Genomic DNA, 20,216 nt, shown 5'->3' with positions numbered 1-20,216 from the left:
ACCAACGGGGTGGGGGGATCGGTACGTCTGGACCATACCATTCTCTGATTCAGAGGGGTGTTCTGAAAATGGACTCCTCAGCTTTGCCTATTTGTAAAGATAAACAATGAAATGTTCTGTACCTCATCTTATGTAGGACTCAGTGTATATAACAATACTATAGGCTGCTTTGGGTTTAGTTATGTCCTTTGATATTTAGTTTCTGAAGATGGCAGGTTGGGGTCTAAAATCACTTGGTAAAATGGCTTTGTATTTTATTGTACAGCCCCAACCAGAACAGTTTGATAGTAAAGCAGGATGTTCTTTTCTGTTGTAATTAATCTGCCCTTCCATGAATAACATTACATTTTCATTTACTACAGCCGGACATTAGCCACTTTAATCATCTCTGTCTGGATGAATATCTGTATTTAGCTCCTGGTCGTCCTCTGTGTGCACTCATTGTCTCCATCTCTTGCTTTCCACTAATCTGTCTGTTATCTCCGCCGAGATACCCCCTCCTGCAGCCTACGGTTATCAGACAGCGAGCTCCTGCCGCGCCTCATCACTGGGTTCCTGCATATTGATTTCTCCTCTGATGGAGATAGAGAGGGCAGGCTTATTTTTCAGTGAGGATCAATACCACCAGAGAGGGATCAACAAAAAGCCATTGTATCATGGTGTCAGCTTAAGGGCCATCGTTCCTCCTCCCAGAATGTGAATTAAATCTCAAGAAAGTGGCAATTAGATGTTAGCCTTTAAAGACATCGTGTGTAAATTGACATGAATAACCCTAACTAGGGTTAGGGTTATTGTAGGTATGACGGTTTATCTCAGGCCTTAATTCCACTCAAAAGGTATCAAGTGGTCACAATCACATGTTACTCAACGAGAAAAATTCTATTCCAGGATGCAATACATTTGAAGCTCGATTACCACGTGAAACATCAAACATTTTAGTCACATGCTGTAAGGCGGACCTAGAAGTTACTGATGCAACAAAGCCAAGGAAAATCTCATCCAACTCCAAGCCCATGTTCAGCCAAAATGTTCATGTTGGGCTAAGCAAGAGGAGAGCAACAAAAAAGTTAGGCTAGTGGTTGCCCACTGCTCACTAAGGGTGAAGGGTTAAAAGCAGAGGACACATTTCACTGTGTGCTCTGCTGTGTTTCACAATGACAATCACTTCACTGTATCTGAAGACTATGGCTATAATGTAAAGTTGTGAAACTGACCTTCTATCAATCAGGTCACACAGGATCCTTTTGTAAAATAAATTATTGATGAACGGGCACCACCATAAATCCTATTGTAATGGTATGAAGGAGATGGCGAATGCCAGAATGCTGGGTATGCAGCAGTGCCTGTGCTCCTCAGGGCATTTGGTGCAGGCCTTTGATCATCTGGCAGCGCAGTGGGAGTGTACCATCTTGTGCCAGGCCACTAAAATAGCATCAAGTGGGGAAGTTGAGATGGACCTTGTTAAACTGTAAGCCCTCTGGGCTCTCCCGTATCCGTCCTGCCTTGTCCAGTCAGAGAAGTGCTTCAGTTGGCTCTGTCAGACATCTACACAGCACTGAAACGTGGTGTTGATGATTCAGTGACAAGACTTTCATTTTCACATTTCGTTTTCACATCAGATTCGCCAAGTGTCCTTATATTTTACTTTCCACCATGATATGGCCTCACCACAGCCCTTTGTGGTGTCTTAATGGAGGAAGCCTTGGTGACGTGGTCCCCCTCCTCATCTCCGCCGGTTCCTGAGAGTGATCAGAATGTGGAAATGACTGGGCACGAACCGCACTCACTGTCATCTGTTCTGCCATCTCATCCAAACCCACTACAAGCCAGCTGCACGCAAGCCAACAGTCGGCCTCTCTCTGGCGCTCCCTCGCCTCGTCTTCGGCAGGAATTCAGGCTTTAAAGGGAAACAACAAGCTTGCTCAGTAGTCCTTCACATGAGGATGAAGCCGACATTATCGAAGAGCGATAAGATAATTAGCACCACTGTGGGCTGAGGGTCAATGGTGAGCTTGTTCACCCAGGGCCAAATGGTCTCTGCCTTCTTCTGAAATGTTTTTTTTTGAGCTGGTACCTTGCAGAGACAGGGGCAGTTTCATGAATGCTTCTCCTTAACCAAGATCTGACCCAACATGACTACGCTTGCTAACATAGTGGAAACATAATGAATAACAGAAAGTTTTTGCATTACGTTCAACTATCGCAAATATTGTAGAGGTCAACGCCATAACACAGGATCATGTGGCGGTCCAGAAAACGATGATCTCAGTTGCTGCTGAGAAAAACCTGACATCACCCCTGAATGATTCAGCAGGAAGGCAGAGACAACGTGCTGTTTTGACAGCCTTCCCAGAGTCCATTGTGACAGGAACAGAAACAGGATATCCATGACAGTGCGCCTTGCCATTTCGCTCAGTGTCTGAAAACAGGAGATCCCACACGTCTTTGTGCTCTGGGCGAGCACAACGGCGTTGCAGCACTTTTCCATTCAAATTCATTGGAAGCTTGTGGTCATATCGTCTGCGCAGGCAAAGTTTGCGTGCTGCACATAGCGGTTTAACATTACCTTCGTGGTCAACCAAATTGTTAGTGTGAGAAGCCGGTACAGGGTAGAAGGTGCAAGGGTGGTAGTAGCCTAGTGGGTAACACACTCGCCTCACCAGGAGACCCAGGTTCAAACCCCACTTACTACCATTATGTCCCTGAGCAAGACACTTAACCCTGAGGGTCTGGGGGGGGGGGGGGGGGTCTGGTTATTGCCGTGAATGTAAATGTACATCATCACAAAAAATGGAGGAGAAACGAGTAGTAGTAGAACACTACCTAGAATACCTAACATCACATTATGGCAAAGTAAAAAAAATAAAATAATGCATGTCCAGTTATTCCACTAAATAAATAAATAAATAAACAAACAAACAAATAAATAAATAAATAGTGTGAACAAACGCAACCCGTTTATTGCCATAGTAGTAATACACAAGGAATAAAAATGATCAACAAAATGAAAAGGGACAGCTGTAAGACATCGTCAAACGGTTGGATTTTGCGTTTTGGAGACGCGAGTTCTCCTTTTTACGCGCGGTTGCGCGCAGCGTTGCGCCGCGCGTTGTAGTTTGCGCGGAACGTGTGAGTGGCAGGCGGAAGCGAGGGGAGGCGGAGGGAGGGAGCGAGGGAGGGGGAGGAGAGGTGGAGGTACAGCGCGACGGAGAGAAGGGGAGAGAGAGAGAGAGAGAGAGAGAGAGAGAGAGAGAGACCGAGAGAGGACCCGTTTTTTTATTATTTTCCTGGGAACGTCTCTCGGCACCGTTCGTGGATGAGACGGCGGCGGCTGGTCGGATGTAGGCTGGAAGTGGCGAGTAGACGCGAGGCGCGCTTCCGAGTTCCGTTAGGTGCCACGGACGGAGGGGAACCCGTCTGATCCTTGAGCACGGCGATCGCGACGCGCCAGACTTGTCCGAAGTCGCTTCTTGGCGCGCCCGGCGTCTCCGTGAAAATGATGGAGTACTGGAAGCAGTGCGCGGCTTGGCTGATCAGCTGCAAGGTGCTCCCGCCGAGCCACAGGGTGACGTGGGAGTCTGCCCAGGTGTTCGACCTGGCCCAGACCCTCCGGGACGGGGTCCTGCTGTGCCAGCTGCTCAACAACCTGAGGGCCCAGTCCATCAACCTGAAGGAAATTAACTTGAGGCCGCAGATGTCTCAGGTAAGAGCGACTGTGTTACATGCCGGCGTTACACAGTCGGGGCGCAACACCGCGAAACTCAAAAAAAAAATAAAATAAATCTCGTCCGAACATGGGAAATGGAACATCATCATGTAGCGTTTGTCTTTTTTTTTTTGCTGCCGGGGAAGTGTTTTCGTTTTGTGCTACAGGAGGCTGTACCGTTATCTGAACCCGAGAAACTCTGCCCTCTATAGGTGATGGGGTTTATGTCAGGTGGGGGTAACAGGGTGTAAGGCAAAGATGGCAAAATGGAATTTTAAGTAGAGAGGAAAAGTGCGACATTGTTTTAATGCACTTCCTAAATAAAAAGTTCGAACATGCGTAACTTTTTTTGAAGACTACTAGTAATCTTGTACAAAATACAGTGTGAAATGTGTCCTCTTCTTTTAACCCGTCACCCTTGGTGAGCAGTGGGCAGCCATGAAAGGCGTCTGGGGAGGAGTGTGTGGGGACAGTGCTTCCATTACCGCTAGGCAACTACTGCTATAATATTACATAATTATTAAATGTATTTCTTTTTTTTTTATATTATAAATAAATACTTCCCGTTCCCATGAATACAGTGAAATATTCACTACAGGCTGTTTAAAGGCCTGAGATCTGGGATCAAAAACTCAAGTTAAAGCTGAGACGGTACAGTGGCAGAGCTCCGTCTCCAGTATTATAACTGAAAACATTACAGGTGAAATGTTTGGCTGCTTTATCGGTTATTTAGGTCAAATATTCTACACGGTTGCTCTTGTACACAGAGAAAAATGTTTACAACTCTGTTTAGCATTTATTCCACTTTCCAGTCAGGTTTCCATTTCACTCGAACTAAAAAGATCACTCGGCTTTCCTTGCACTTGCAAATAAACCGTTTCTGCTCATTCTTTACATCGGGCCTTTATGGAAATGTAATTATAAATAAATGTGGCCGACGTTTTGGAGCAGATGATAATATGTCAATACATGTTAATGTGGAGCACAACAGGGATTGATCTTCGGTCCTCTGCTCATTTGTTTCTGAAGGTCCCCCATTGACAGACTTATTGGCGAGCATGGTGTCAGCTTCCAGAGTTATGCTAATAAGTGACAATCGCCACACCACCTTGGTTAACAGTGGCTTTGTGCTGTCATTACTAAAAACTCTGCAAGACTTTGGTCACAAAATACAAAGCAGAAGGTCGCCTTTCAGTCAGGACAATCTTATTTTATCTAATGTACAGCTGGACCGTTCATCATTCTCCCACTGCATTGTGTATTAATGAACACAAACGAGCACTTTCATTTACCAGATTTAAAAGGTAAAATGTCCCCTTAAAAGGACAAAACATCCAAATATATCAGTGCGTGTTTGAAAGCACTGACTCAGTCCTCAGATGTAGAAATGCTGGTCTCCTGACACACACATTCAGAGGCAGCCTCCTGGTTCAGACATCATGCTTCATGCTTTTGCATGTTTTACATAATGTGCATCTCTTTCTGTCCTTTTAAAAAATCTTATAAATGTATGGAATTATTACAAATGTTCATATGTTACAAAGGCAAAATAGGACTTTGTTTCTGTCCCATAGTCCCGGTCTTTTGTAGTGGGGACAGGATTAAATATGATAAAAACTTCCTGAACAGCAAAGTAGCCGGTTACAGGTGAAGCCTGTAAATAAACGAACCACTTTCCCAGGCTGCTGTTTCCCCGCAACATTCTGAAATACCATCTGCTGCAAGTCTGGGACAGATTATATTCTTCTCCTGAACGGGGCTAAATCTGCAGCAATGTGACAAGTCATCAGTGCGAGCCCTGACCGACCTTTTTCCACCCCCCTTGGATTCATATGCAATAATAGTTTTTTTTTTTTTGCTCCACATTATACCGAAAAGAATGGTATAAGGTTTAGAGAGATTCATCTCTCTCTCACACACACACGCACACACACGCTGACAGAGAGAAAACGTTACACTGAAATGTTAAATAACTTGTGATCCGGCTTTGACAATCCCCTGAGGAAAAACACTCAAGAGCAATGTATGTTCTCTACCAAGGGGAACTTTAATTAAAACTGCATCAGACTGGGCTGAAAATCTGCTCTAAAAGCCACGTGTCGATGCAATTGGCCTTTCGGCACTTTCATCTCATTTTTATTGGTCGTTCTCCATGAGCCTGGTGAAGTGTGCATGGAAAGCATCGCACTTATGGGTGTTGGCAACATTTTTAGTTCCAGTGAAATATTGATGAGCTGCTCCATGGAGAGCATGTCTCAAAAAAAAAAAAAATGTCGAAGCAGCCTGTGAGCTGGATGTTGACGTGGTGACGCTGTGCCATGCAGAACCTTCTGGTTGTGGTCTTCATCCAGAGCAGAACCCATTCGCTACAGTAAACCATTTCACCACATAATATGCTGACGTAAACTACAAAAAAGTTAGATTTTATTATTCAGAATGATGACTACAGCAAGCGAACCTGTGAATGGGGATACAATAACCCAAGCTTTTAATTAAATAAACATGGATTATTAATTAATTAAAAAAAAAAAAGAAAAATATTTGAGTATGAAAAAAAAAAGGATTGGTTACTTTTAAGCGTTCATGTATTCCTGTGCACATTAAGTTGATTCAGAGATTCAGACTCCGTATTACATTCTCACTGAGCCTTTCGGTGTGATGTTTTTGTCTAACAAAGACACACACAGACGCACACATAAGCAAATGTGTGGATGGCGAAATTTCCATAACTGAGGCGACTGAGATGGGCGTGACTGAATTATTCATGAATAGCGTGGCAGCTATTTTATCACCGGCTCATTGCAACACGACGGACGCAGCCAGCCCGCTGGCCCAGGGGACCCTCTCGCACAAAGGGGGTGAAGAGTCCTGGCGCAAAGATGCCGTCCCCACCTGCACCTCTGAAGGGCATAATGGCTCTTTCAGCGGCTGCCTCTTCTCTTTAAGCGCGTAATTACAACACAATGCGCTGTCTTGCTCGCCTGATTTATCAGGCCCTCTCAGGCACGGGCCGACCGCGGGGGCCTGTAGGAGCAGACGAGTGTCACGATGACAGAGAAAACCATTCGCTTTTTAAAGTAGTTTCTGGAAAATAAGGAGTAGGGTGCAAGCTAATTTTTAAAATAGCTCAAATTAGAGTCTGGATGCTGTTCTAGACGAGCAGCATTTCTTTATATTATCTAATAACAGAATGAGGAAATATGCCGGATTTGCATTTGCAAATGCTGTGTGAAAATTTAACACATCATTACATTTAGGCTTTGTCTGGTGTGGCCCTCACTTCTAATCATAGAGTGTGCCAATACTATTCTCTGTTATCCAAACGTAAAAATCCATACGGTCCAGGTTACACTCCCATTGCATCGTTGTCCATCCATAATTAATTTCATATTAATGTTAACAACAATCAGTCATACTCTCATGTTTAATTACGCATTGAAACGATGACTGTTTAATAGACTGAATGACACAGGTGAACAATAAATATGTGTATGCATATCATATTGTATGATCTATATGACCTGAGCCTGGTATAAAAATGATTTGGTGCTGCATTTGGTGTTGCGAGAGGAAATGTCAACAGGTGCAGCAGAAGTAGACCAACTCTGTATTTTCACACTGAAAAGGCCTTATAGGAAGTAAATAATCTCATCTGAGATTATAGTCATTGACGGCGTCTATTTAGATGAAATAAGGCCACTGCTGTAGTGCACAGCACTAGTGTTGGCCTTCACTTACCTTGATCTGTTTTTTCTCTTATTTTATTCAGGATTTGGGAATTGCATATTGAAATGGAAACTCTGAAAGGATGAAAAGGATGCAGCAAAATAGTGCACTCATGCTGAGGACATTTATGAAATACTGTGCTGTAATTTTCTTCTTTTAGGAATCTGGTTTGCTTTAAAACTTTGCGGAAGTCTCTGAGTTGATTGTTCTTTGACTGGTTCTTTGGCAGTCACTCCATGAAAATGAGGAAACAGGATTAAGGAAGGAAGAGAAACGAAACATTTCACTCAACTGAACCTCTTCTCTATGTCGTTTACTAGAACTGTGCGCTTTTCCTTTTAGTTTATCAAATCACAATAATACATTTAAAGATATATATATATATATATATATATATATATATATATATATATATATATTATATATATATATATATATATATATATATATATATATATATATATATATATATATATATATATATATATATATATATATATATATATTATATATATATATATATATATATATTAACCATAAATGTGGCTGAATAAAGTAAAACATTTTTCTCCCCCTTCACTTACCCCACCATATTCAAGCCAGGTAAAGAAACAAAAAGCAGGACCACTACATAGGAGAAGTGGTATGGACCCGTGATTGGATGTACTGTCCCAAAGCTCCCCAGGCGCCTTTCATGACTGACCGCTGCTCACATAGGTGATTGGTTAAATGCAGAGGACACGTTTCGTTGTGTGCACCGTACTCTTTCACCTTAGTAAGATCCCACGCCTAGGCAAGAGAGAAAAGAAAGTTAATGTTCGACACTGTATAGGGGTCAGGTGTGCATCAGCCTGCCAGTGGTGCCAAAAAGTGCAATTAGTGGAATATGTTCTGTATGATATTAAGAATAAGAGACAAAGTTTGGAATATAATTGTGACCTTTTTGAACAGAGGAAATCTTGTTTAATGATCAAATGTCCGAAACATCTTTTACATATTTTTAGATTGTTCTTCATTACTGTAACACATGGGCATAATGTAGAGATTTTACTTTGTCATAAATCTATTTAACTTTATATATAGTTTATCTGTGTGGTTGGATTCTTATTTCATTAGTAGTAGAATAGCGCATCGAAATGACAGCAAAAATGAAAAAACAAGGAAACACTTGACTGAAAGCCAAAAAACAAAACACCGAAATAAATTATTATGACAGTTTTTGTTATTCTGTTATGGCTGGGACTGTGTGTACATACCTCAATAATGTCAAGGCATAGATTAATATTCATAATTCAAAGAATAAATGATGTACAAACCATGAAAATGCTGACATTCCAACAATGCACAATGTAAAGTACAATTCCATATAAAATACTTGGGGCCACCCCTCAATAGCCTAGAGGCCTATAACTGACTGCTGAAAGATTGTAAAATGAATTGTCTTCTCTCATAAAACGGCAAACACATGTGCATACCATTGAAAACACTGGGCTTTCGCTGTGTTTAAAAGTCTTTCGTCCATTTACATAAATCTTGAGCACGTTATTGACTTGCCTACAAGCCCCGTCAATTATAGCCCTGTGGAAATATGGCTCAGCGCGTTAATTTATGGGAACACCAACTTAAATAATGCAGTAGATGGAGTGGATTCCGTTTTGATTTTACATGTCATGGTGACGTGATTGTGATATTGGGTGACAGCATGGAGACAGTTGTAGGCGGCTGTTGAAGGCTCTTGATACGAAGCCTTCATACGAACTTTTCCTGTCTCCTGTCACTCGCTCCAGGGCCTCGGCTTTATCAGATGAGTTGAGTGCAGAAATTAAGAGGCAGTTAGTCTGAGAGGCCTCACTTCCTGTCTGCGCTCTGAGCCGCGGGCACACATATCGGTGAGGTACCCATATGGTCTGTACAGATGTGCGGATGTCAGTGCTGAAGAAAAATGTATTTTTTTAAAGACTCAAATGGCATTGTCCTGTTCGTGTTTCCATCAGTGGTACTGAAACAATAACGCGTTACCAAAATGGGAATGGCAGATCTTGAAAAGACTAATCTGGTTTACAAGGGACTTTTTTTGTTTTCTTAAAATTCCTGCCATCAGCATGAAATGTGTTGATATCTGCATAAATCTTTGCTTGGTGAAACAAATCCTCCAAGAACTGGACGTGCGGAACTGGCAGACGGTGACTTTTCGCCATGTCGTCAAGGAGACCGGTTGCTCCACCAACCTCCTCAGAGCAGAGAGAAATGGCCTTGCACCCGTAAGCAGGATGTTCGTTTTAGTAATTAGAGGCAGTGCTAATTAAATATTGACACATCAGACAGCACATGAAGTCCACAGACGACGCAGTGTGATGCTATCTTGAATGTTGTCTTGATTTTCAACTCAGCAAAGGGATACAGATATTTTACGGAAATTAATATATCAAAATTTTGTCCTGTTCCTCTCATCAAGGAGGAGGGGGACTATAGGTCATGATTGGAGAACATACTCTTTAATTATCTCCTGCTCTGTGTCTTAGTTTTACATATAGCCTCTGGATAATAAGGAGGGTCAACAGAACAACAAGATTCAACAACAACAAAAAAAAGCCTTATTCTTATAAACAGACCCTCACACTCTAATATATAGGCCTGACTTTGAACTTCTCAAGTTAAGACATCACAGAATAATCAGGACCACTCATTTAATCATTAAAGGGGATATATGTATACATTTGAGATTTATGTGGCACTTTTGCCATGTGTGGCTTTTTTTAAAAAAACCACGGTATTATAAAAACATATGTTGTTCCACACTTTAAAATCCTTTAAAGAGCCACTTCTGAGCTAAACTATGTAAGGGTGCAGGCTTCAACTCGGCAGCCCTCTACCCCATTACATTTGGCGGAATTGTAAGACATATTAAGATCTTGTGTGCAGATTGCTTGTGAAGGTCATTTTGCAGGTATTGCAGCATGCTACTTATGAGCTGCTGTCATAGCTTTTGTCCCTGAGATACGGCTTCTGCATTTCAAATATCTGTGTTTATTGCATTTAGGGTAAGGTACTCATTTCAACTCATGTCATTTGTATTGTATTGGGAGCTTTGTGAAAGCTCTCTGTCTCCGCTGATACGGTTAGTGTGGACCAACCTTGTTATTAATCATACTGTTACTGTTTAATGTCTGCCGGCAATCAAAAGGCACTCAAGATGAGACACTTATTGCTGTGGGGTAGTTGCAGCTTTTATGGTGATTCATTTAGAATTCTATAAAGAAGGTCTTGTGGAACAAGGGGGAGCTGTCAGGAAGCTGTAGCCTGCAGTTATGCTTCTACCTTTACCTCATATACTCACACGGCAGTTTACTTCACCCCACAGCTAAAATGACCTCTGATAGTCCACCTCATGGCTGTTTTGAACCTCATTCTGGGCACAATCTAGACTGACCTTTAAAGCCTTTTAAAGCGATTTAAATAAATTGTGCAAAAAGATTGCATTTGGTAGAGTTCCTGCACATGACAGTGGGTGTGTAAGCTCCAATGATAGCTATCCAGTGCTTCCTCCACAACTGGAAGCAGATGGGTGTTTTTCCTCAGGAAGAGACAGAGGGAGAAGAGGCAGCGGATAACGTGGAAGAGATGAAATAGGCTGGATTCCCATTCAATGGCCTGCATGCTTCAGTAAGAGCAAGAAAAAAAAATGTTGAAATAAAAATCCCACTCGGCCTATGAATGAATGCACAGTCCTGAACACATCACTGAGCAGCCCTTTCTAAAGGGCATTTAGCTACCAGCAGATCCACAAATGGCTGCAATTTGCAGAGTGGGCTCCAACTCATCTTTTCCCAGTCTCCTTCTTATTCTGACAAATTTAACGAATGGAAAAATTGGGGCCCCTTAGCATGGAGGCCACTTCTGTTCCATTACCTATGTGCATGAATCTTGTAGATGTGTAGTAAGCTGGCCAGCAAATGGCATCCCCACTAACAAAAAAAATCACATATGCACGTCAGGACCAATTCTGCAGAAGGAAAGGAAGCTAGCTCGCAGGAAATTTATTTTTCTTATTTTAAGGGCAAGTAAAATGAATATTTTTGTCAAAGCAGTAGAATATCAGGCATAACATAAAACCCAATCAGCAGGATCGGTTAAGATCATCTAAAAAATTAATCAGTTGTGGGCTGTGGTCCAGTATCTACACCACTACATCAATGCACGGTACCAAAAATGTTCTGTGATGCTCTCTGTGGTCATCTTACCACCACAAGACTGTCATGTTTTGATACAATAAAAAGTTTGATATAAAAAAGCTGACCAGTTCAAATTGTAATTATTGTGGTGCATCGATAATCGTTATGCTTAGAATTGTGATCAAAATGAAATATTACATTTCACTCCTTTACCGGAAACCCACATAATCACAGGGAGAAACCTTGGCTGGAACTCAGGACTCCTTGTAAGAGGGACAAGCTCTAACCGATGTACCTCCACAGCATACTATGTACATGATTTCATTTTTTTTGTTGTATTTAGTTTGGCTTGAGTCACTAAGGTTATGGTCCCTTGTTGTGGCTAAAACACTGAGCGATGGCCTATTCTACAACGTCCTGTAAAGTGCTTGAGAGAGCTCCGCTACTGAAGACCAGCGTGTGATGCAGTAAGCAGATGTTGGTTAAATCACTCTTTATGAAGGTTGCATTGAACTGTGAACCTGCACCCACACAGCACGAAAAGCGCAGACGCACACCAACCAGCCTCCGTCTCGAAAGCTTTTTCTGCAGCCGGGCGAGAGTCCGGCCTCGTTCTGGCGGTCCGAGGTTGTTCTATACGCTGTCCAGGGATGATTTGCGTGGGCGTTCTCAGTAGGCTCCTGCTCATTCTGCTCACTTAACCCATGGTGAGCCCAGATGCTAAATGCTGCTCATGTTTCCCAGTCTTCAATCTACAAACGTCTTCCATTATCCATCTGGTGCACGGTCCGACCCACCTCAAGCTTATCATTTACCCTCAAAAAAATCATGTATATTAAAATGATAAAAAACAGCTTAGAATTCATGCTACATTCTGAACATGTCATTATTAAAAATGTTCACTAATAAAAAAATACTCCAAATGCAGTTTGTCATTGTCTACATCTTGGATACATATGGAAAATGATGTGGCCATGGGATTTTTGGAGGATGTATACTTAGGGTCACCAATTGAATCTCCACTATATGCATACATTTCCCTCTTTGAGGCAAAGCCACCAATTTCACTGCTGTTCATCAACGTTGATTCATTAATTAAAAGGGGTGATGTGGCCCAGTGCAGGATCTCTCTAATCTTACTAACCTGAGATGAGCATTTTGATCAAGCAATGCAACACACTTGAGCCCTTAGACACAGGATTATTCCTGGGGTTGCCATGGAATCAGCAAGCATTGTGGAGAATGCAAAAGCAGAAGTTCTCATTTTGGAGTCTAGGCACGCTTTGACTCAAAAGGGTAATAGCCCACGAGTGCAGGATTGTGGTTCCACGTATGTGTGCTGCACTTCTATTATCCCGGCAGCTTGGGTGCTTTGAAAAGAGAAATCACACACCTTTTATTATGAGGCCCTGGAGAAGCTGGTGGTGTCATGCTGAGTCACCATGGGGTTCTGAGTGTCCTGCTGAAGTCCCAGAGTCTTGTGGTTTCACCATTCTGCACTAAAAGAGATTTCAAGGAAATGTGTTTGAGTCAGACCTCTTCTCAGATAAACTCCTGGGACTCAGCAAGTGGCCTGATACAGAAAACAGAGCAGAGAGGCAAGCTTACCCCTCTCTTAGCTCACGGCATGAAGCGCCACCATACCACGATGTCTCCAACTGGAGCAATCCACTGGTGAGATAAAAAAAAAAACAGAATTGAATTTACAGAACATGAAATCTGTATGGTTTCTTATCCTCCGGCGCTCTCCTGGCTGTAGGTGATTAATGTTAAGTGATTGTCATTGTGAAACACTGCAGCACAGCACACGGTGCACACAACGAAATGTGACGTCTGCATTTAACCCATTACACTCTGAGCAGTGGGCAGCCATAAAAGCCGGGGAGCAGTGTGTGGAAACGGTACTTTTGCTCAGCAGCACTTCAGTGGCGCCTTGGTGGTTTGGGATTTGTACCGGCAAACTTCCAATTACAGGTCCGTTTCCTTACCCACTAGGCCAACCACTGCCCCGGGTTGAACTCGACGGGAAGGACTGAGGGGCTGTAGGTCAGATGTTAAAGCCACATTGTGAACATATGGATTGATGCTTTTTCTCCTGCGTGGTGTCATCTAGATTTGTGGGCCACAGCTGAGGACACTTTAGGTCTCAGGGCATCAAGGGTGTTCTTAGTGAGGGTACTACCTGAGATTTTCAAAGCAAGAGGCTTTCTCAAAAAAAAAAAAAAAAAAAAACGCCTGAACCCACTTCCTATTGCACAAGATGAAAAACGGATCTACAGAGGGAAGTAGAAACGCTTCTGAGTCTGTTTCTGTGTTTGGCAAGAGACCAGAAGACAGTGGCAGATGCGTGCTGATAGGCCAGCAAAGGGCGCTTATAAGGGGTGAGATTGCTTCAAGGGCTCTTCTCGATAGGAGAGTGTGTGTTTGGCCGTATTTGGAGAGATGGAGAGTGTCACGTCAGGGTAGACCATAACAAGAACCCCTCCATTAAGATATCCATCATCCGTGCTGAGGGTTACTGGCTGCAACGCCTGGCAATTTGCTGGTTATTATTTCCTGCTATGAGTGCGTCACTCAACAAATGCTTCTTCTTTTGTTGAAACTGTTGGGACATTGAGCTTACTTTGGATATTATATTAAAGAGCTTTGTTCTTACTTAGAGTGACCAAAAGAACAAATGAATTATGTAAAACCATTAATGGACACACATCCAGCTTATTTGCTGTTTGTTAGGTCATGTCTGCTTTGATATGTCCCAATTTTGTAACACAGTGGACCATTTTTATTTAGTTGTACTAACCCTCTTTGTGTGCATCATAATCTCACACATCTGTCAGGTCTTTTTTTTTTTTTTTTTTTTTGTGGGGGGAGTACCTTTGAACTCCATTGTGCCACCCTTCTGTGAGATGGTGCTAAACCATGGAAAAAAAGAGGAAACCATATGGATCTAATTCAAAGCATTGTTCCTCAGATGAAAGGCAGTTTCTTTTTGTCTTCAGTCTTTTTTAAATTAAAGAGCAAAGTTCTCTGTTTTATATTCTTTAAAGTTCCCTGTTCTGTGTTTTATTTTTATGGACCTTTAATATTCCTGGACATGATGTGGTTTACAGTGAAAGTTAATAAAGAAGCAAAAAAGGCTGGGCTAGTGATGGATTGATGCCACACCCTGTTGGGTGATGACCAAACTATTTTCTTACTCAAAATTGAAGCAATGCCATCCCCACATTTATTCGCTCTCAGTTTTCAGACGGACCCAAAATCCTATCAAGTTAAATTTTCACAAACACAAGGCCTTTTTACATTCAGGAGAAAAAAATCTATTAAGGTTTAAAGTGAAGTGCACACAGTGAAATTTGTCCTCTGCATTTAACCCATCTCCCTGAGTGAGCAGTGGACAGCCATGACAGGCGCCCGGGGAGCAGTGTGTGGGGACGGTGCTTTGCTCAGTGGCACCTCAGTGGTACCTTGGCAGATCGGGATTCGAACCAGCAACCTTCTGATTACGGGGCCGCTTCCTTAACCGCTAGGCCACCACTGCCCCTATTAATAATAGTTACATTGTCTTCATACTATTAGTCTTGTTTTCTGAAGATATTACTTGTTTTCTGAAGATATTACTGAAGAATGTACAATAACAGAACACTTGACTGAGTGTCAAGTGTTTTGTCCAACTCTGGGCGTACCTCAGCATTGGGCTGGTTGTGATGTAGTTTTTAACAAACCCATCCATGAACCAGCTAACCCACTAAATCAAAGTTTGAACCCAATGTACTAGCATTATCCTGTGTTGCTCCGGGGGGACAGGACTTTAATTACTCTTAGTTACTTTGGATAATAGCACCAGGGACCAAATGTAATTGTTTTCTTATGAAACATTGAATATTGGAGGTCCAACCTTAAATTTATGTCCTTACTTATTGTTCGTAAATCTCCAAGCCTCGGCCAAAGCAAGCCAGCCTGTTTGGCTTTCTGCGGCTCCAGCCAAATGTTTGGGCTCTCCAGACACTTCATGGCCGATTTCTGTGGGCAGGGGTGTTCAGTCATAACAATTTGGGTGTCTGAATGCACACAGGTTGATTGATGGGAAGAGTCATTTCTTTGCTAAATGGCTTCAGTGTTGGTCCAGACTACAGATGTGCGATGGAGGGTTTAATTACCACAGACTTAAGTCTCTTGACAATTATTTTAATGTGCTTATTTTCCCATCATCCCATGGGCTGATATTACATACCACTAATTATACCTTTTCACTGAAAAGCATTGCACTTGTAAATGCACCGTAAGGAATATTTGATCTCTGTGCATAATAGTAAAAGAATGTGGTCACATACAACGCAACGATGAGTGTGATGTCTTTTTTGTCTGTGCTTACTGCTCTAGTTCCTGTGCTTGAAGAACATCAGGACATTCCTCAGCGTGTGCATGGAGATATTCGGCATGAAGAAGAATGAACTGTTTGAGGCCTTTGACCTGTTTGATGTGCGAGATTTTGGGAAGGTAAGACGATTCTCTTTCATAATGATTTCATCTGATGTCTTGAGAATGAAACCTTCTGACCTTTTAAAACGTGTTGCTCTGCCTCCGTTACGACGTTTCAACCAGCAAACAGGAAGCGACTGTAGATACAGTACAGCACGGGCTCCTCCTCTTCTCCTGGAAGGGTCTGTGGTATAAACATCAGACGTGTCGGAGGGTACATGTGTGCCTTCGGAGTTTCCACTCATTAAAGGACAGAAAGTCGGGATGTTTTTAAGGGGCTAATAGCCTCGCGTTGGTTTATAACGTGACCTGGGATGTGCCCCGTCTGCGGTCTGTGCCTTCAGCTAGCCCTCCCTGCTGGTATTTTAATCCAGTCTCCAGTGGGTTTAATTAAGGATCTGTGGAGGATGGCCGAGTGATGGGGCTTCCCTCTGAGGGCTTGGGTGTGTCCCGTTCTTTGCTTTGATGAAAACAGTGATGGAAAGTGGAATGAGAATTTTCAGGGTTGTACAGTATTGGTGAAAATACTTTTTTTCAAATAGTAATTTAAAAAAAGGTATTTTCCCATGGGAATAACGATCAGTTTAGCAAAAAATTCCTGGCCTTCCACTCTGACCTTGATTTCTTCATCGCTGACCGAGATAAAGATTCAGATGCTTTTGAGGTTGTACCTCGAGTCAAAAGGCACATTCTGAAGCACCTGATTTTGTTGTTGATCATATTTATGACGAATCTCTTTTTTACCACTTCCTTTTCTGTTGTGTGCTGATTAGTTCTACTTCCTCAAGCATTTATGTTGCACTGGAACATGCTCATAATGAGAATCTGAAAGTTTTGATGGAAACACTTAGCCTTCTCAAGGTTTTGTTTCCTGTGAATATTACCCTGCCGCTGGTGGTGCAAATGATGATGAATATATGGATTCAAAATTTACAAAATGAATCTGTATTCAGTTCCTGACATATTTTACGAGTGTAATTCATGTATTCTCTGCCCAGAAGTACTGAAAAAGAAGGACAAAACAAAATGACACACATGGATGACACCTTTTACACGTGCTCTAATAGCATTCCAAATACATTACTTTAAATGTGCCACTGATTTGTAAATGCTGAAGCAGTATGAATGCACTTGTGTGTGTGTCGACTATGTATGTGTGTGTTGTTTATATGCAAGTCTACTCAATATCAGATGCTCTCTGACTCTAAAAATAAAACATATGACTTTTGATCTCTGCTTCACCTTGCCTTCTGAAACATGGTGGTGTACCCTACACTGAACCATCATATCAGGTAAACCTTTCTCAGATGACATGAGCGCTTGTGTGCAGGCCAGATGCTCTTGGTCTGTTGATGTTGCGATGACAGAATGAAAAAAATTATATAGGACAGAACCCCCCCCTGATAAATGAGCATCGACTGCTATGCTCAGTAAATTGCTTAAATGCTGCTGCGTGGTGTTGTCATGCTCGGTTAAGCTATTAAGAATTCATGCGTTTTGTAAGAAAAAAATTCTGGCTATTTGCGTTCTTGCTGGCACTGAAATATTGTCTGTCATGAAAGTGGTGCGTCGGAATTTAATTTAATATCTTGGATTTATTATAATGATTAAGATCAAGACATCCAATTACACATGACTTGTTTTTGGCACCAACAGCCTGTTGCAGATTAGGTGTGTGCCAAAAATATTTTTTTTCTCATAATTATTATTTCCTCATAAAAACCACTGGCTGTTGCATCACTATAATTCGCGGTTTTTACATTTTTTTGACAAAAAAGAAAAAGAATGAAGAAATCCTCAGGGTTTTCAAAATTTAGTTATGCTCCAATTAACATTTAAGTCCTTTTGCAATGAAGTTCAAGGATTGTGTCATTTGTACCCAGCACTGTTATCACTTCTGGATTTGTTTTTGGTAATCGTTCTATTATTTTTGTGGTACACAGGAATTTTTTTGCCTCATATTCTGTGCTTTTTTGGTTGTAGCTTTGTGTTGTTACAATTTTACACTGACTCACCAGTGGGTACTGCAGAAAAGAATGAGATTTTATTATTCTGCTTAAAAAAAAAAAAAAAAAAATCATGTGGTTGTACAGTCTAGTGGCCGCTCTCGCCACGCCTGACTCCGTCTTCAGATGTTAACGGAGCGGGAAAAACCAACAGAGTCTGTCACTCACTTTCAGCCGGCATCACACTTTCCACTGTAAAACAAACACGACTCCGCTCGCGAATAAACTCTCCGTCCTGCTATTCGTTCGTCCTTGATGTACGCCAGCACTGACAGTCCTCAGAGACGGAGAGCCGCCTGGGATTTGCAGGGCTTGTCTTGAGTGGCTCTCACCGGATTTGCGCTGAGCTCTGTAGCATGACAGACTTCATTTTCGGAGGCTGCACGTCATGCCAATGAACAGCATGTAGTCCAAAATGTAAAATCAAATCTAATCGGGCACCGACAAGTGCAACATGGCAACAAGAATTACAGCAAAATCCATCGCCATCACTGGTCTTAACACACAATTGGCAATAATTAATTTCCTCCTTTTTTGGGGGGGTTCATGGAACCTGCAGTTGGTAGGTTCCATCCACCATGTCAAGCTTCCAGGTCAATGTGAAAATAGGAAGTGTACTCGCTAGAGCGCCGGGTTTGTGTCTTGGTTACTGTAGAAACATGGTGGCACAGCATGGCGGCCTCCGTGGAAACAGACCTGATTCATAGTTGGTGATCATTATATTCCACTTCTGCAAAGAGACTGACACAAATCCTGCACACTGGATGCAACTTGAAATTGCATTGCGAGCTGTGGACCAGTCGCGAGGGTGCGATTTATTGTGACTTTGCTCCGTCTCGGATTTTGAATGCCATGAGTGTTGGGCAACCGTGTGTGAGACTGACATGTGTGACTGACGTGTCTACTGATTTTATGAAATATTGTGACATGAAATATTGTGACAGTTGCTGTCAAAATCTGCAATATAATTAACATTGTGCACTCACATAAAATACTCGCGTAACTTACTCGCTGTATATGAGATTGTACAGGCTAGTAATTGTTTTTGCCATTGTGATGTACAGCAAGCACAGTACAGGGTGCACACAATGAAATGTGTCCTCTTCATTTGAGCCATCACCCTCGGTGAGCAGTGGGAAGCCCGGGGGGCAGTGTGTGGGGACAATACCTTGCTCAAGTGGACCTCAGTAGCACCTTGGCGGTTACATTTGTTGCATGTACTAGCACAGAATGCACTATATCCACCAACGCAAGTAGGATGGGGGCTGTTGCGAATGCTATATTATTATGCTAGTACAGTATACTCATCATGAATAGATAAGAGTTGTCTGGTCTAGCAACTCTCGTGCATGTATTTGAAGAAGGAGATTTTAAACCAAACATTTTTCTTCAGAAGCCATAATGTAGGTTGAGCATAGGTAGCGCAAGAGATGGGTCCCTGTGTATTTCCCTGTTTGTTGTATTAATTTGCATCCCACATTATGTCAGTATAACTTAACTGGAAGAATATGTTAAAATGGAACGGATTTGCGTAATCTGTTACAGAGTTCACATTGTGCCTAAAGAATGAGCATCATGTCATGTGCTTGTATTGTCAGCTTTTTTTATTCTTGGATATCATGACCCGGTGAGCTCACACCCTTTAGGTTTGAAGAAGAAGTGAAACTGCTTACTCAAGTCTGTCCTTTTTAACGGTGACGAGTTTGACCTCTGGCGGACGGTCCGGCTCCATGTCCATGGAGGAGCTTCAGCCCTAGCGGGTGGGCTTGGTTCCAGACTCTGGCTTTACAAGGTTAACGGAAGCTGAGTGGATCTCAAAAGTGTGTAATCAGGTCAAGAAGTGGCCACTATTGTAATGTGATAACGCTGGAGGGGGGGGTCGGGCTGCAAGGTTGCTCAACGCTGCACTGCGGCTTAGCGCCCGGCGCCTTTTCCTTCACAGATGAACCGTCTCACCCGCCTGGAGAAAACGGGACTTCAGTTCTGGTGTATTTTATGCTAATGGGTGTGGTTATAGTGCTGATCTCTTTCTGAAAACATGACATCAGTATAACAGCACAGCGCATGTGATTTTGTTTAGGGTTTAATGTTGTTATAACTCTTAGTTGCAGTAAACAAATATTTTTT

The 20,216-nt window shown here is 42.3% G+C and overlaps 1 protein-coding gene across 3 annotated transcripts in view; it reads left to right on the top strand.

Annotated features, from left to right (window-relative positions):
* The first annotated feature begins 3,229 nt into the window (after positions 1–3,229).
* Positions 3,230–20,216, top strand: part of vav3 (vav guanine nucleotide exchange factor 3) — a 74,726-nt gene continuing 57,739 nt past the window's right edge. Inside the window, exons 1-2 of one of the 3 annotated variants that reach the window (XM_028966548.1) lie at positions 3,230–3,703; positions 15,985–16,101. In XM_028966548.1, the coding sequence (XP_028822381.1) occupies positions 3,497–3,703; positions 15,985–16,101 (324 nt within the window). In that variant the 5' untranslated portion in view covers positions 3,230–3,496. The remainder of the gene's footprint in view (positions 3,704–15,984; positions 16,102–20,216) is intronic. The other 2 variants (XM_028966544.1, XM_028966549.1) reach the window with 2 other exon arrangements.

Source organism: Denticeps clupeoides, chromosome 2, assembly GCF_900700375.1.
Source record: "Denticeps clupeoides chromosome 2, fDenClu1.1, whole genome shotgun sequence".
NCBI classification, from domain to species: Eukaryota; Metazoa; Chordata; class Actinopteri; order Clupeiformes; family Denticipitidae; genus Denticeps; species Denticeps clupeoides.
The sequence above is the reverse complement of the archived record's forward strand: the minus strand, read 5'-3'. Positions and strand labels throughout refer to the sequence as shown.